At 32.0% G+C, this 18,625-nt stretch overlaps 2 protein-coding genes across 2 annotated transcripts; both read left to right on the forward strand.

Annotated features, from left to right (window-relative positions):
- Positions 1-6,444: 6,444 nt before the first annotated feature.
- Positions 6,445-10,503, forward strand: LOC130649118 (uncharacterized). The gene is made up of 2 exons (XM_057455334.1): positions 6,445-6,702; positions 9,083-10,503. The coding sequence occupies exons 1-2, from the start codon at positions 6,553-6,555 to the stop codon at positions 9,560-9,562; spliced, it is 630 nt and encodes a 209-aa protein (XP_057311317.1). The 5' UTR covers positions 6,445-6,552; the 3' UTR covers positions 9,563-10,503.
- A 4,697-nt stretch (positions 10,504-15,200) lies between these two features.
- On the forward strand, positions 15,201-17,590 carry LOC130649411 (lysophosphatidic acid receptor 6-like). Its single transcript, XM_057455684.1, has one exon. It carries the CDS (start codon positions 16,167-16,169, stop codon positions 17,247-17,249), a length of 1,083 nt encoding a protein of 360 aa, XP_057311667.1. The 5' UTR covers positions 15,201-16,166; the 3' UTR covers positions 17,250-17,590.
- The last annotated feature ends 1,035 nt before the right edge of the window (positions 17,591-18,625 follow it).

The following is an 18,625-nucleotide window of genomic DNA, read 5'->3' on the forward strand; positions in this document are numbered from 1 at the left end:
TCATAGCACATCAGTATTTAATTCTCAACAGAGAATGCTTCACCCCGATCAGACCTCTGATCATGACGGCGAGGATAATGCGTGTAATCCATATTGAAGAAAAACTACTTTGACACTCCCGCTCACTGCCAGGCATTATGTTAGTGATGAACAAAGTAGTTCTTCTTTAATATGAATATATATTTAATTTAATTATATATTTAAGTACGAAGTGTTGGACAAAAAGTGCAAAAAGTTTCCATAAAAACTGCGCAGTGTTGGACAAGAAGAGTGCAGTGTCGTAGATATTCAACAAGAGAGGGCGTGCAATGTCTGTTTTATTATTCAATAGGCGGATTTGCTTGCGGATATAGAATAATCTGTCTAATGTCTATGACACTCGTGCAAATGAGAGATCTGGGTTACAAGGCAGGTCATTATTCTTGTCTATCGTGCTAAACAATAGACCATCTCTTTCAACCTAAAATCCAAACCTGATATTTATATAAAGCATATTCTGAAAAACAAAAAAGAATGATTCTTAAAAGAAATAAGGTTGGCAGGATAAATCAAACCCGGGACTTTTGTTTTTCATATATTGTTAGAGGTTTGTGCAATTTAGTTCGAATTTTTTTTATGTAAAAACAAGAAGTCCAAGGCTTGAAGCTTTCCGTCATTAGAAAACCTAGGAATATAAAAGTAACATATTAGGAACACAAAAAGAAAAAAAAAAAGAAATATATAAGTTCACTTCGAACCAGAGCTCAAAAAAACTCTGTATGATTAAAAAAAGATTGGCTTCCTTCAGAATATCGAGTGTGGGGGTTAGTGGAGGTGTGGAGAAGAGTGTAGTTGTTTATAGACGGAGAGGCGATGTTATCTTTAAATTCAAAACAGAAATGGCAAACAAGTGAGAAGCCCAACAACCAAAAAAAAAACCACTTTAGCATGGAAAGCTAATTCGTCCCCGCAAATGGAGATTTTAGACTTAGTTTTTAGATTTAGTTCAAAAGGAAAACTGTGTCGATAATTAAAAAGTATTGAGAAATATTCACCTCTCATTATTAAATTATGAAGCAGTGTTCATAAATTTTCTTTATCTGATAACTAACGCTTAAAAAAATTGCGTTGGAAATTGTGTGAAAAAAGAAATGGAGAAGGAGGAAGAAGAAAATTATGATGAAAAAGTTGTTGTTGTTTTTGATTTTGTTTTTAGGCATCGCCTCGTTTTTTTATGCTCTTTGAAATATACTAAAAGAATATATTTTTTATGGGAAAAAAACCTAAAATCACCAATGGGTGGAAATATTTTCCGTTTTTAAATTTGTTAAAATGAATTTCCTTTATGCAAGATCCAGAGAATAGGCTTTACAAGATGTAATTTATATTTTAAAAGCTTTTTATAAGGATTCTTTTTGTAAAAATTCTTCCTCGTTCCCAGGGTTTGTTGCCTGATGTCAAAGCCGCTATGTCAAAGAGGCAAAAACATCTGGGGATAAGGTTGGTGAAAATCAAACAAAGGCTTAATTTTAAGAATACTATGAATAAAACTGAGGCTTATTTTTATTTTGTGACATTTGAATATAAATAAACACACGCTTTCTTTATAAGCTCTAACTAGGCTGGTCATTATTCTTTTTTTCTCTATTGTTTTAAACAATAGACCGATTGTTTTTAACCAAGAATCTTAGCCGAAAGCCCTAAACATGTAAGTATTAAAAACATCAAAGAAAGCTATGCAAAAGCGCATGCGCGGTCCCCATTTTGCTATTTGTACGTCACGATGTCAATAATATTACTTGCATTTTTTTATAATCCTTTTTGCACAGGGTGTGTTTGTATCTAGTAATAATTGCAAAGAGTGTCTTCACAACAAATAAACACATTCTTTAATGCGTTAGTCATTTGTATTTCTCTGACATCAATCTTTTTATTAAGATAACGAGGACAAATAATATAGCTTGAAATATATATGGGAAGAGATATATTGAAGATCTGAGACGGTAAGGTAGGTGAATTTAAGGCATTATTAACTTTTCTGGGAAAGTTGACCAAATTGTTATTACTTTTATATATACATATATATTTTTATTTTTTACATGTTATAAGAAGCATTACGTGTAAGTTGATATCATAAACATGTAATCAGTTTGAGCAATCTTTTAACATCTCCATTGTAAATTAAGAAACGAATCTAATCGTATAATTTCAAAAGCTGACAAATATTATAAAAGTGGTATCAAGTGTTACCTTTCATCATAGAACGGCAGTCCTAGATAGAATGGGGTACAAAACGCTTGGTGTGAAAGTACACCGTGCTCGTCGCCCGTGCATTAGCTAACTGCAATCCTAGCTAGAATGGGGTACAAAAACGCTTGGTGTAAAAGTACACCGTGCTCGTCACCCGTGCATTGAGTGAAATTGTTAATCAAACTATATTGTCATGGGAGTCTCAAAACAGATTTCGTACTCCATTTAAATGCCTATGACTCGTTTCTTATCATTTCAAAAAAACCTGCTGAAGTAAACAGTTTTTACTAGTAATGTATTTCTTAAAAAAAAAAAAGATTAACCTACGATTATCACTCTTTGTCGTATAAATTAAAAGGGTTAACTGTTTGTCTCCTAAAACTTAATCCGCGTCAAGAAAAGATGATCACTATTTGAAAGAAGAGACAGAATAAGTCCATTTAATAACTGGACAAATTAATAAAAGAGATATCACATTTTTCACATCTCAATATACACAATTATTCTCGCTCACAGAGCTCTTTGAAAGTACTTTCAAGGTTCATCCCAAAGGGGTCTGGGGACGAAGGCGACACTAACAGTATTTTAATTGTAGCAAACAGATGCGATGTTTTCATGCACGAGATATTTGCTGGTTAGTCTAAGTTCGTTTTCGAGCTTTTTGTAAGAAAAGTGAAAAAGAGGTCTGGGAAATAACTTACTGTCCGGTTAAATTTGATTGATAAAAAAATCATAAAAACTATGTTGTCAAATTTCACATACAATTTACTGCTGACAATGCTAAAATTTGACAACAGGTTGTCAATAAAATCCTATTTTGTAATACGCTTGTGTGAGTGACTATGTGAGTCCTCGACACATAAATCACGGGTCACTTTCTTATGACGTGGCGTTACGCTAAAGTTTACTAAGTTAAAAAAAATTGCCACATGGGGGTTTATTTGTTGTTTATATTCATATAATAGACGCTTTTTCACACAAACCCTTTATATGAAAATTAAGGTTCAAGATTTGATAAAAATCAGAATAACTTTAAAACATGTCCGGCCTAAGGAAATAGTGTGGAGATAGAATAAGATATTAGACACAAGTAAATTTGAATGGCTAAAAGACGACTAAAAATTCGCAACTTCAGTTGCAATCACGTTTTCAGTTCTAAACATAACGGCAGCATGCTTCCATTCGTCGTGTTTTTTCTGTTGCCTCTATTGTTATTTTTGTTAATACTCTCTAATTAATTGCTTTATTAAATAGAGCATTCCAAAAACAACATGTGTCAGAAACACGTGATTTTCGTAATAAAAAAATGCTTGGAGTTATCAACTTCGTACCCGGTATTTTTTATTTCAAAAACAATCCATCCGTTTGTATAACCATCAACACACTCGTCCCCAGGGTTTTTTGCCTTTTTGATATGAGAAAAGGCAAAAGGACCTGGGAACGAGGGTGAACATCGACACGCCCTTGCGTTTTTACGTTCGGTTGATGGGAAAAAATGATGAAAAGGGGAAAAGAAAATAGGGTTGTGTATTCAATTTTAAACCGCATTCAGACTGACTCATCTACTATCTATGACCCACAGCTTCAACATGTGGATAATTATTAAAAGTACTGTTTGACATCCTCGTTCCCAGTACTTCTTTTTCTCTTTTCGGTCTTCTATTTCGTCTCTGGTATCAAGAAGTGAAAAAAAAACGGGAAACCGGTTTGGATTAATAAGTGCTTGAGCTCGTAACATTCTATAAAATCTTGTATTACAAACAGCAGCAGAGGTTGTGCGTTTTTTATTATCAAATATTAATATGTATATATATTGTTTTATAGTTTCAACATAAATATTTTTGAGTAAAAATCATCTGGTTTTATTCTTAGCATGTTCTTAGCACAGCTTAGATTGAAAGGTCTCAGGCTGCAAACTGGTGTAACAATCGCAAAAGTGCTGTTATTTAAGTAGCCTAATTCAACTGATTGACAGACAGCTAGATTTTGTGGGGGATAAAATTATAAATGAAACCCGAGAAAATACATTGTACATCAATGATAGGATGCATGAGTCAACAAAATATAAAATCCAAGATGGGGAAATTCTGTCTAGTTTTATCTTAAATATTTTTATAGAGTATATATGAAATATATAGACTGTATATGAAACAGAATCATCTCTTTAAAGTTAACACTAAATACTTTTTTGTGTGCCAATTTGTCAAAATTTAAGGACAGTTTTCTTGTTTACTTCCTTGTTTCCGTTCAAAACATGTTTTTGCGGTTTGTTCCGGGTGGAGCAAGATGAATTGATAATTGTTTTGTATATGTTTAAATTATATCAATGGTTAATAAGTTGTGAGATTTTGATTTTATAGCATATGACCAATCAATTGTGAAATTATTTTCCGCAAAAATTAATTATTTAAAATGTTTGGTTTCAACTGATTTATCGAGTAGTTGATTGACAAAACCAGAATTCAAATAGTTTCAAAGTGTAATGTTATCTCACAATTGGCTAATAATGACGTTATTTTAAAAATTAGCCAATGACGATTAATTATAGCGTATTTAATTAGCCCGTAGAGTAACTTTGTATCTGATTTTTATTAATGGACAAAGGTGAGAAAGGTACGAAGAAATAAAATATAGAAATAAAGATGGGATTTCACTCTAACAAATTTTCGAACAATATTAATTAATGATATTACAGAAATTTGATTGGTTATTTTTGTAAATTAGTCTTTGGTTAATACTAAACCATTTCAACTTCGGAAATTACATTTTTGCGGTAAAAATTTGTTGGAGTGGAAATAAAATAAATAAATATGTAGCATAATATAGAACATAAGTAGATAGACAGATAGATAGAATACTTTTGGTACTACACACCAACCTCGTCCCCAGGACTCTGCAATGCCTAGATTATCATAGGCGTAGAAGAGCCCAAGGATGAGTTTAATGACACACTGTTTTTGTAAGAACGTCGAATTTTTTGACGTTTTCGAATTTTCTTACTTACTAATTTTCTCTCCTCGTTACCAGGGCTCTATAGAACTTAATATAGCTCTGGAAACGAAAATGCTTAATATTTGACTTCTTAATATATTTTATAAGAACATCTTCTTAATGTATAGTTATTTTTATTTTTGCCTCTGTCTGAAGTAAAGATACCAGATTCTATATTTGTTAATTAGCGTCTTGTTGCATTACTCAAAAGCATTTTGTGCATTACATTCAGATCAAATTTTCAAGATGGTATCAGTAACTTAGTGGTTACAACGATTGTTTCAATGGGTGTGGCCACGCATAAAATCATTCAGATGAACATTACAAGTTTCCATACTTCCCCTCCTCCTCTAACCAAATAATTTAAACAACTTTATTAGCAAAGAATTTTAATTTTAGTCGTTTCCTGTGTTTGATTTTTCTCGTCAGTATTAAAAGAAATAACGCGTAATTATGGATAAAAACCAACCTCGACGCTGCTTCTTGAAGTTAAATTAAAAAAGAGAGAAATAAACAAGCCCTGGGAACAAGGTTGGATTAAAATTAAAAGTAAATCTGCCAATAAACATTTTCTTACTTAGTGATTGTAAAATAATTTGTAAAAATAAATATTTTAAAACAAGGGGAAAAAAATAAGACTAAATGAAAATTGTGACGTCAATGCATATCTACTAAAAAATAATTTCAGAACGTGGTTTACATCTTATCATTGCTTGTGGTTTAGCAATGTGGTTTTAATAGTACGACAAAAAAGAATTCGCCAATAAAAAAGTTCTGGGGACGAGGTGGATTCTTGTACAAACACAGCAAGGGTAAAATGATGTGCCTGAAGATTGAATGTGCCGGATATGAAATTACCGCTCAAAATACTTAATGCAGGAAAGATTACTTCTGACAACATGATTTTTATTGTAACATTGTTATGAAATCGAAGTAAACTGCTTTTATTACTGACTTCAATATGATTGGCTGTGTCAACATCACGTGGTTACACCATTACAAAACTATGCAAAAAATTCTCCTCATTTAATTTCTAAATTTCAATTCTTTGCTATGATGACAGTTTTAATGAGATGTTCATGCTTAATTAAAACTTCTAACTTTGTACCCAGTCCACCAGAATATATGATGCAAAATCGAAAAGGTATACAAAAGTAAGAGGCCTAGTAACTAAGTCCAATGTCGTAATTAGTTTTTATTAATTATAATACGTTTTATAGAGAGGTATGTTGAAACGAAAGAAAAAAAAAACAATTTTGAACGACGTATACGAGAAAGTATTACCAAAACTTACATGTATTTTTTTTCATTAAGATATATACAAACGACAAAATGGCTTCAACAGCTTCTTTTAAATTCGCCATATTGGATAACAATTTATTAGACTCGTCTATGGGTTCGACGCAAGGCTTACTAAGCTTTATGACAGACGCCAGCCGACAAATCAAAACTTATCTGGGTGACTCTGATTTGAAAGCACAGGTAAACACAACTTTTTTCTGTCTGTTTTTCATTTTTTTAAAGACCATGTTTATCAGACATTTGTTTTTGTCGAAACTGTGTTTTGAATTTTAAATATTGTATGTGATTAAAGATAAATATTTCTCTAAGTGTGTGTACTTAATTGGCTTGTTTACTTTTCCATTTTTATTTTATTTTTTTGGAAAGCGCAGGTAAACACAATTTCTTTAAACGATATTTTGTTTGTTTGTTTGTTTTGTTTTGTTTTGTTATTTGTTTGTTCTGGTTTGTTTGCTTGTTTGCTTGTTTGTTTGTTTGTTTGTTTGTTTATATGTTTGTTTATTTGTTTGCTTGTTTGTTTTTCTTTTTGTTTACTTGAAAGCACAGGTAAACACAACTTTCTTTTGCTGTGTTTTTATTTTTTTTAAACGATGTTTTGTTTGTGTGTACTGACTTATTTACGCGTCTTATGTTTATTATTTTGTTTATTTTGTTTATTTTGATTGTTTACACACTTTATTTATTTATTTATTTATTTATTTATTTATTTATTTATTTATTTATTTATTTATTTATTTATTTATTTATTTATTTATTTATTTATTTATTTATTTATTTATTTATTTATTTATTTATTTATTTATTTATTTATTTATTTATTTATTTATTTATTTATTTATTTATTTATTTATTTATTTATTTATTTATTTATTTATTTATTTATTTCTCAACTTTCTTTTTATTTACTTTACTTGAACTTTGTTTGCTTTCTTGTTTATTTGTTTATTTGTTTATTTCATCATGTCCTACAGTAATTAACAAAATGAGAGTAAATTACCGAATCATTTTTGTAAAAAACACAGATTATAGCACAGATCTAAACAAACAATATTTTACAAATTAAACAGTAGTATACATAAATGAATATATAGTTATTTTACTTTATAATAGGGTCAAATCTAAGAATTATATAGCTACACGTTAAAAGTATAAAAGAAGTTAAAAAAGTAAAGCCCTTTATATCTCTCAGCATCATGCAATCCAGTCGCATTGTGCGTGTTGTTTATTTGTATTTAATTACTCATGAAATCACGTGACGATGATTTTAAAAACTATAAAGAACAAGACTACTTTAAAAATAGTTGACTGCTGATTTTTTTTCTTGTTATTATTCGACTCAGCAGTTCATAACAGATACTTTTCAGCTTATAATTTATGTTCGAAACTCACACGATTTTGGATGAAGCGCCAATTGAACAACAATGGATGAGACGACTGATTCAACTTGCGCTTTTTTTAAAGGAGATCTTCTGTTAAACAAAGTTGACTGTGAATGGATTAGGATCGACAAAACTTAAAAAGTATCCTATATAATTCCGCAATGCGCCTGCCATGCTTGATCGATAAAGCTTAGGGATAAAAAAAATTAAGCTAGTTCAACAAAAGCCCATGAAGCCTTTTTTTATTTAGCTATATTTTTTTATTTATATATTATTATATTTGCACATGTAAAGAGGATCATTTGCAACCTCGTTCTCAGAACTTATTAGACTTTTTTTTGTATTTGGAAGGTTCCGCCCAAATATATAGAAATCTAACAAGATCTGGGCACGAGGTTGAGTTCTTTGTCGCTGCAACTCTTTTCGTAATTAATCATCAGAGCACATTAATTCGATCAAATTTAACCGGTTGTGTGGTCTAATTTTAATTTTTTTTTCAAAACTTTTATAATGTTTATTAACTTTAAGACTTTTAGACACAAGACTTTAAATCGTGGGGATAGATACTATATATTCTATTATTATCTTGATCCAAAACAACTTGCACCCAAGAAGTCAGCCAAAACGTTTTTTAATCCTTTTATAATATTCTTATTTGTGCTCTTTTTTTGTAATTATTCATTACAGTCAAAAGCGTTTGCCTGCTGCCAAAATCAAACAGTCAATTTGCATCGTTACACAGTCTGTCATATATTGTCTATACTGCGACTCCATAATTGTATGTGAAGAAACACGATTTTAAGATATTGAGAAATTTTTTTGTATGTAAACTCGCAAAATTATGAGCAAATTGATAAAATAAATTGATATATAGATTAAAAAGACTCTAGCATAGTAAAATCTGTAAAATAAGGGTCGGGTTTTATGGAAAAATTTAACAAAATAAGAATCATCCACCATGAAGCCAAATAATATGTTTTTTATAACAAAAATGTATGTATGAACTTATTTTGGACCCGTACATCAGCGCTTTAAACTTTTGTTTTTCATAAATTATTTTTTCTTTTTTTTCTTGAGTAGGAGGAGTTAGAACGTCAAACCATCCGACGTTTTCAAAGTCATTTTTTTTATTTTCTGTCTGTTATTAATTTTCAAACATTGTTTTATTTATTTATTTTTAGAAAAAACAACGGCATCAGAAAATTCTACAACAGCTGTCGGAATTAAATTCACACACGACGCTTATACCCGACATAGCGCAAATACCTAATTTAAATTTCCCGACAACTCCTGCTAGTCCGACACCAAGTCTCGATAGTGTCGGTTCCGTAGAAGACGACACAAGATCGTCGTGTTTAATGAACAGTAAAAAAAGAAAGCGAACGTACATGTCACCTTCGCCGACAGCATACGACTGTAAAAAATCTCGACAAGAAAGTTATTTTAACTTCGCTAAAAAACAATTCTATCATGCTGACATTAATTTGACATATCTTGACAACATAACGACGTGTCATAGTTTTGACGCTGATTTTAGATACGACTCGATGAACTCATCAGTGCCGTCGCCGTCACCCGATTTCGACGACTTAGTTGACTGCATGTTAACTGAAAATCTTATCGCTCCGATCAATTTAAACGACTACATAATTAGCACCTAAAGTTTTCAAGAACGAACATGCAACCTCGTGTCAATTCCCTTCTGGCTAAAAAACAGAAGGCCTGTGACCTAGGTTGCTTGTTTACATATAAATTATTGGAGCAAGATTTGATATATTTATAGTAATTTGATTTCAGTTATTTACGCAAATTTTTTTTGTTTATATTTTACGACTTATTTCGCCCTATTATGGGCGATTTTTTTGTTCACTTCTGACACCATTACGCTTAGTGTATATTTCTGTTTATTAACAAGACGACTAACCTCCATTATGGAACAGCTTCACTCTGAAGCAACTCCACAACGGAGTGTTATAAACAATATAAAAAGCGCGCGCAAATACCTTGAACACTTGAAGCCTAAAGAGTTGTTCGAGCTTATTGTGCTCGCGTTTTACGTTAAGTTTTCTGCTACAGTATTTCGTTTACAGGGCTTGCGACTCCGAAAGACTGGGATTAGTGAATGACATCCTTTTGTGTTTTAATTATAGAAATAAAGTACTTAACGAATTTTTTTTGTTTCTTTTACTTAGATTTCTAGAATATAAGTTAAAAGTAGGCATATACTTAATGTCACTTTATCTTTTTCCGCTCCATTTTTAAAAAAAACCTGTTGCAAGCCCTGAGTTTATTTTTTTTCACAAACAAATATTTAGCATACTTTTTAGGAGTTGATAAGTAGAATTTTTTTTTCGGTGACGTTTTGTACAAACAATCGGTCATTGTGCAAATATGTTTTCAGTTTCGTGTTCCTTTAGCACCCTCCTTTTATTGCATGAAATGTCTCATCTCTACAATCGCAGAGTTAAAACCGTGATGCTTTTGTTCGACCTAATACTTAGACTGTCATAATCCTCTTCTGAAGAAAACACACTTTCACACGCTAGTAATGTGGATAGTTTTGTAGAAATAGTTGTCTACAAAAAATTTCCTTGTTAAGAAATGTGTATTTTTTTACCCTGTCCTCTTTTCATGTTATTACTTTCTCTTAGATAACGTCTTTGCTAAAATTATTATTCCTTAAGCCTAAATCTTGCTAACGTCTTCCTCAATCTCTTCTTGAATATTTGCTTTATAAACGAAGCAAATATACTCTCGTCACGGAGAGTTATTTTTAACAGACTGTCTTATCCCACTATCCGCTTTACGGTAAGTATCTAAGAAGTTTGACTAAGATTTACTTTCTTTAACGCAACACCGGAAGGAAAGCTGTGGGTACATGTTTTTATAGAAATCTGCAACTTTAACAGAAGTTCAGTGGTAATAAAATTAGCCAATAAAATCGTGCCCATCACCGGCAACCTTGTCCCCAAGTCTGTTGAAATTATCAAATAAAGAAAAAACCCTAAAGACGAGGTTGGTTGGGCAAGGCAACTTTTAATATTTCATTGTAATTGTTAAGAGCAGAGTAATAAATATTACCTTGCTGAGTTTTAGACTCGTTTATCATGAATTCGTCACTTAACATCAATGCGGTTAAATTTAAACATTGGATAGCTAAAAATTCAAACTGGGTTAGTTGTGAGGTTGTTTAAAACATGTTTCACCTAAACCGTCTAAAATTCATCTAATTTGACTTTACAAACACACTTTTCTATGAGTTACATCAATTTGATAGTTTTATGCACCTTTCGGATTGCAGCAGGAAATGGTTAATAAATGAGCACTTGATAGAAAAAAAGTTTTTCTTATTGCGGCAACAAAATTAAAAACCGATTAAAACAATAATTTCAGTTTAAATGCTCGCCATTAGGGTTGCTGCTATTTTTGGATAATCAAGTCTCATACCGCGTCATACCGCGTACCACATAATTTTCTCGTATCCCACGTGCTTAACCAATACATGGCGTGTTAATTTTCTTTTCAAACCATTTTTCATTTTTTTTAAAAAAAAATTGTTAAGCTTTGCCAGCATCACGACCTACAGCAACATTTTGAAAAGGCTGTTTGTCTTTATTGTTTAAAAAGGCATCATTTTTTTTGCAAAACATAAAATTTACACATCAAATCATTTAAGTGTCATTTGCTTCCTTTTGAATGGTTTGTTAACAAACTTGACGCATGCGCGCAACTTAGACAAACTGGCGCATTTTCTAATGTACAGAATTAATTGGTAGCTATGAATTAGTAATTCATTTTATATTTCCTTTCATTGTCTATTTCCTTTCTAGAAATGTTAGAAATATAGACAGTGCCTTACTTAAAAAAAAGAAAAGAAAAAGAAATCCAAAAGTAATGACGAGTGAGGAAAATTTTTGGGAGCGACGAAATGTTTCGACTGAAGAAAATTTTTGAGAGTGACGAAAATTTTCAAGAGTGACAAAGCTTTTTGAGACGGACGAAAATTTTGTCCGGCGAGAAGACGTTAAATAATAAACCTCAATTCTAATTAATTTTTTTGTCTGACGTATTCTCAGCTGGATAAGGTAACCTCGTTTCGAAATACCAAATTTTGCAAGTTAAGAAAAAAAAAAAAAAAACAAGAAAAAAAACGTGCGTATTTTATGGAATATTTTACATTTGCGTCATATAAAACTACGTAATTGAGAAGCAAAAATCCATTTTTTCGCTCAAACCTCAAACTAATTACTGTCTTAATTGCTTGCATAATTGCATGCTTATGTCAGTTTTGCAAGGGCGGTTACTTCCATGCTCAAAAAACGTGAGTCAAATTCAGCATTAAAAGTAAATTATTAACAAAAAAGTGAAACAATTAAAATCACGTCTTCTGTTTATGTTGCTAGGCAACACACAGGGTGTGTCATTCGCCCACATAATAAAATCTGGAACGTTTACATATAAAGTATGCACGCAAAGATGATTAAACATGTTACCATGGAAACGAAACAACACAACACTATAGCGTCGATGTCTATTAAGCCCGTTCAAGAGGGCACGTCAGTAAAGTTCTGATATATTTTTTCGTCGCATATGTTCGGGACACCGTATTTTCTTCTCGTTCCATCCTATCTTTCCCACCTTGATTGCATAACATCATAAATCTTAACTGAAAAATCATCATTATTTTAACCAGTAGCAATGTCCCTTTCAGCGAACATTCCATGCAAAAGTGAAAATTTTTGCGATAAAATGTTTTTGCGAGTTACACTGCATTGAAAGTCTGGCGTGTGAAGGGTAAACAAACAGCTATTGAAAACTAAGAGACCCCATTGCACGTTTTTTTATAAGAAACCGATTAAAACGGCCAACTAGTATATGTTCCTTAAATCCTGAGGTCAATTTTGGGGCAGGCTAATAACTTTGGAAAAAACTTGAAAAAAAATTAAAAACACAATGATTAGAGAAAAATGTCACAGGCTAAAACAATAATACAAAATCTTAAGACTAATAAAAAAAATTACAGAAAAAAATGCGTTGACTCATCTTCCCCCAATATGTGTTAAAGATCAAGTAACAGCAGAGAAAATATTCACTTTTACCACTGCTGTTCCATGCATTATAAATAAAATTTAGTTCCACTTACTAGTTATTAGAATGTCATATAAAAATAAAACTTAAAAGTACCAAATAAAATTGCTATAAAAAAGGCTAATCGTATATAAGATATATTAAAAGTCTTGAAAAGATTTGCCACAGAAATTAGCAATCTAAAGATTCTTTTTGGTTTTTGTTGTTTTTTAAAGTTGATGCTTCCTTCTCGCTGAATATAATTTGTATTGCAGCCCAGTGAACATTCCAGGTTCTTCGGTTCAGTTCTTCTTTTCATCTCGACAATATTAGGGAATTTTAAAATTTTCCTTGAACATACTAGTGTTGTATCGATGGTCATGTCAAATGAATTAAGGACAAGATCCAGCTTGTGATGAAGCTGCAGTAAATGTTGGTTAATTTACTATTGTACTATCATCTGGGGTTATCTGTGGTCCGACAAATATTCCTTTTTCTGACAAAATTTGTGCATACAGAACAATGCATCGAAATTCAGATACTGCATTTTTAATTGTGGCTGCCTTAAGGTTTGCAGTGTTATATAAGCCACTAATCTTGTTGATAGTAATTCTTTACGCAGAGTGTAGTTGCATCCAAGCCGTATAAAAGCAACTTTGTGGCTTAAAAATGTCTGATCAAGAGACTGCAACTCGTGTGAGGTTCATGGTGGTAGGAAAAAAATCTTAATGCCATGCTCTTGTGCAAAATTGATTAGTTCAATATTTTTTGATGTCTTTTGTGCACTAAATCTAAAATTAAAAGGACACGATCTTCCTTAATTCGATGTGTTCATCATAAGGTAAGTTATAAACAGTTAAGTGTTTATCCATCCGCATAAAGAGTTCCGGTTGGAACATCTTCTGTGAGATCTTTTTTTCTTCTCTTATTTTTAAAAATGATCATTGGTGAAGTGTTACTGTCTGTATCATTGCAGCTAACAACAGTTGTGACAACGAACTCAATACTTGATGCAGTAGCTACAACCCCCTTACCTTTCATTGCCTCTACATTAAATATTCGATGCTCGGGGAACCTGGCACAAAATCATTTCCTGCCATTTGATGCACTTTATTAATTTTATTCCTTTCACAATATGGATATATGACTTTTCTCAGTTCATTTATGGTAGAATCATCAAAATACTCGTTCAAAGCAATCGTGTATGTCAGAACAGGACCCAATTGTTTTTTGTGCATATTTTTATCTCAAAGTTGCCTTAACCTTGACCATTGCAACAACGGCGAAAAAACTCCAAAGGAACATTGAAAGAAGCAGCAAGCCTTTGAAATTGACATATATTTGATTGCTGTTTTTATCTGATCCTCGTTTCAATATTCAATTTCACCGATTCGTCTTTCGTAAATAGTTTCACATCTCAAACAAACAAGCAAAGAATAAGAAATTATTACTTAGCTACATACATAGCTACATAGACACAGCCCAGAAAGTCAAGTAGCTAGCTATCTAACTATATTTTTAGCTTACAGAATCTTTTTAGAACGGTTTGTATCGAGTAAACACTGAAAATTTTCTAGCATAGAAAAAGAAAGTTGATACACGTTGGCTAGATTAGCTACAGATAAACTACAGTGCAAAATGTACACTCTAATTGTTAACTGGCGGGTGACTTGATTATCCAAAGTACTCCGTTTGGTAAAAACCTTAAATTATTTTTATATTGGTAAAAGAATGACATCTTGGTCAGCTATGTTGAAGTATATGACTAAAGTTTACAACACATGTATCAATGCTGTGGGTAGCTCAATATTTGATTGAGAAGTATAAAAAACGTTTCCGAACATATATTTGAAATAAACAAGAAAAGATAAAATAATGCCTTTTTTGCCTTTTATTCATCATCCAAACTTATGTTTATAACCTACTTTTCTGTTCTATCAGGTGATATTCTTAATTGGTCAGTTTCTTATAAGGCGGTTTCTTATAAGGCGGTTTCTTATAAGGCGGTTTCTTATAATAAAACGCGTGTTACTAGAAGAGATGTCCAGCAAAATTGTAATTTTTTTTCACTTACTTCGTAATTGAAGATTTAAGCCAAATCTTTATCCACTTGTGGAAAACCCCAGAACGACTTACCGCAATTAAAAATGCTCTGTTGATATATTGTCCAGCTTTCACCGGATTACAAAAATATATGTGCATGGAAATTCTAGTTTCTTTGTTTCATTAAATGGGTATTTTCTTCTTTTTTGCGCTTATGTCAATAAGGCTATATATCGATTAAAGTCGTTGAGACACGAGTTAATAATTTCAGGCGATAGTAACAAATTCAATTTGTAAAATCGTCCAAAAGATTTAGCCTGCCGCCTGTGTTTCTCACAGTTTTTGTTATTAGGAACAAAATTAATTACTAATGTATCCCAAAAAAATGTTGACGTTAACAAAAATTAACAAAGAGTTACTCTGTCAACGCGGGTTTTCATTTGTAGACGATAGTAGTATTGACAATTTTTTTTTTTGCAGATGGAAAATCGCTTTATTTTTCACACAAACTGTCAAAGGGAGCAAAATCAATCTCAAGAAAACTGTTGATTCAGGACTAATTTTTTTTAGCTACATATTTCACTTTTATGTAGGTAAGAAAGCAGGACTCGCACAGGGTAAAATGGTTATTAATGCAGAATAGAGCTTTTCTGGGGGTAGCATAAGATCCAAGAGAACTGGAATTAAATTTTAACTATGTTCTTCTAATTCTTCTTAGAAAACTTCACTAATTTTAAGCGAATATTTCTTTTTTTTTTGACGGATTTCTTTGATTATTGTGGTCTGTTGTTTATATTTTCTACCTATAGAAATGCTTGTGGATGTGCAAAATAACCACAAACTTTTTAACTTTTGTAAACATTGGCAAGTCATCTATAAGAGTGTATTCTCTTTTTATTATATTATATTTTTATTATAAGAATGCGCTTTCTTTCAGGCTGCAAGGGCTTTTACGTTTTTGTGAAATGTTTAGAACAATATGTCGAAATAAAAATGATTGCGGAACTTACGTAAACAGGTGGAGTTTGTTTGCTCCTCATTCATAAGTTTAACACAAGAATTCAAATTTACAAAACAAAAAATAGAAATCTATAACACTTTGGCGCAATTAAATCGTTGATGAATCAATAAATTTTACGTTTTTGAAACGCCAACATGCGACAGACCAATTGTTCATCCGATGGTGTTAAATACTCAGTTCATTTATACTTTCATTCAGTAATTATATCTGTTGGAATTCTCATCGCAATGTTCACAATCACTTTCAACGCCATTTACTTATTCTCCATGGTCAAATGCCGCCACAATCTGTTATCTGCAGATTTACCCTATATCATGTTATCGATAAGCGACTCCCTTGCAGGATGCGTGTACATGCCGACTTGGTGTTTGTCATGGACTCTTTTTCTTTTACTAAAAAGTCCGTGTGCATTATGGAATATTGTTGGAGCGTGTGGCCATGTTCTAGCATCCATGTCCGCTACTACCATTGCAGTAATTTCACTGGATTTATACGTCTCTATACTTCATCCATTTTTTCACCAAACCCACTCTTCAAAGAGAAGATCTTTCTTTCTTATCACATTTTGGTGGTTGTTTACTACCTTCATAACAATTGTTTTCACTACATATCTCTTGGATTTTTGGCATGTTTATGAATATATTTCTGTCATTTTTGTTGCATTTATCGTGTTTTGTCTATCCCTCCTACATTTGAAAATATTTCTGGAAATTCGAAGAATTCGTACAAGAATAAAAGATAATACTGTGGAACGTCAAAAAATTATTAAAGTTCAAAGAAAAGCTTTTAAAATGGGCATCAAAGTATTTGCAGTTTTTTGTTTTTGTTATATTCCCATCAGCTTGTGTTTAATTTACGGAACGTTGGTCAATACGTCAACAATTTTGATTAGTTGTGTGGAACAAGTAGCTATTCTTGTTCTTTATTCAAACCCAATGTTGGATCCGTTTATATACTACTTTAGATTGAGTCGTATCCGCACAAAAGTTTTTCAGTCGTTTGGAAAGAAAAATAGGATTGGTGCAACGTCTTCGTGTTGTAATTTACAAAGTTTTACTGCGAGAAGAGTCACGTACAAAGGAGAAATGGAAATTGTAATGTTATCTCGAATGGTGTGTGACTTTAATAGTGACCAAGTTTGTTCCTGGATAATAGAATGTTACTATAAAATCTTGCAAACTTTTAGCAAGAATAATTCTCCGTTGTTTTTATATTGATGTTTTTACTCAAGAATATCCATCATCGATGACGAAAATGACTTCAACATCGAGATTACGCAGCAGCTGTAATGAATAAATAAATCCAAAAGCTGGACTAATTAGATAGCTTAATACACCTTTCCCGAATTAGTTTTCTTCGATGTATCGCTGTTATTTCTCGACTTTGTTAAACAAAATGAATGTGATTTTTGAAATCCTCACCTGAAACTTGATAAAATGTTTAATCTTTTAACAATCTTCTAATTGAATTTTGCTTGAAACCGAGGCTTATTACTACAAGTCGAAAATTAAAAAGACTTTCACCGTAACATTAATACCACCAAAACAGTATTTTCACGAATAAAGTCAAAAATTTATGCACACACCAATTTAATGATGCTAAATATGATCTTAAAGTCAAAACATCAAAGTTATAAAATTATGAACAACATGTACCTCGGGAAGCGTGTATTATGAAGCGGATAGAAAATAAATTCTATAATTGATACATCAGAAAATTGTAACGGGGGACGCAAACTGGCCAACATGTTGGCCAATATTTTGACCAACATTGACCAACATGTTGGCCAACAATGTTGGCCGGTTTGCGTTAGGCGCCAACATGCTCGAAAAGAAAAAAAATCTCAAAAAATGTTGGCCAACATTTATTAAATATTTAATTAATGCTGGCCAACATTTCCGCCAAAATTTGCATGTTGGTAGCATGTTTGTCGGTTTGCGCTGGATAACCAACATGTTGGTCAACATTTCGATCAACATTTTAGCTTTCGAATGTTTTAATTTGAATTTTTTTAAATTCGAACTCTAAATCGAATCATATTGAAGAAGAACTACTTTGTTCATCACTAACATACTGCAAAGCAGTGAGCGGGATTCGATCCACGGTCCCCAAAACTGGCAGCCGCAGACGAACCCACTACACTACGTGCGGCAATATGTTAGTGATGAACTCAGATAGTTTATCCGGATGGTGTGGATACATATAGGTGAATATTTATCATAGCACATCCGTATTTCATTCTCAACAGAGAATGCTTCACCCCGATCAGACCTCTGATCATGACGGACGAGTATAATGCGTGTAAGTCATATTGAAGAAGAACTACTTTGTTCATCAATTCAGTGGCACAAAATTGATTTGAAAGTTTCAGAAAATGACAAAATGTTAACGTGCATTGTATATAGTATCTTCAGTTATTCGTAAGAATTATTGCATTTGATTTTTGTCACTGAATTGGTAATATAAGTCACGCGTGGTTTGGGAGGAGTATTTCGTAAACAGTTTTAAAGTTTTATCTTCATAAAGTTGAAACTTATACCTGAAGGAAAGTCTTTGATGTATTTATACGAAAAAAATTAGAGAACGTTTGAAA

Source organism: Hydractinia symbiolongicarpus, chromosome 7 (genome assembly GCF_029227915.1).
Source record: "Hydractinia symbiolongicarpus strain clone_291-10 chromosome 7, HSymV2.1, whole genome shotgun sequence".
In the NCBI taxonomy this organism is placed as follows: domain Eukaryota; kingdom Metazoa; phylum Cnidaria; class Hydrozoa; order Anthoathecata; family Hydractiniidae; genus Hydractinia; species Hydractinia symbiolongicarpus.

Bases quoted from the DNA above. Each gene is read 5' to 3' on its own strand.
- LOC130649118 (XM_057455334.1), top strand. From the start codon at position 6,553: ATGGCTTCAACAGCTTCTTTTAAATTCGCCATATTGGATAACAATTTA. The intron at 6,703-9,082 runs GTAAACACAACT...ATTTATTTTTAG, and splicing joins ACTCTGATTTGAAAGCACAG to AAAAAACAACGGCATCAGAA.
- LOC130649411 (XM_057455684.1), top strand. From the start codon at position 16,167: ATGCGACAGACCAATTGTTCATCCGATGGTGTTAAATACTCAGTTCAT.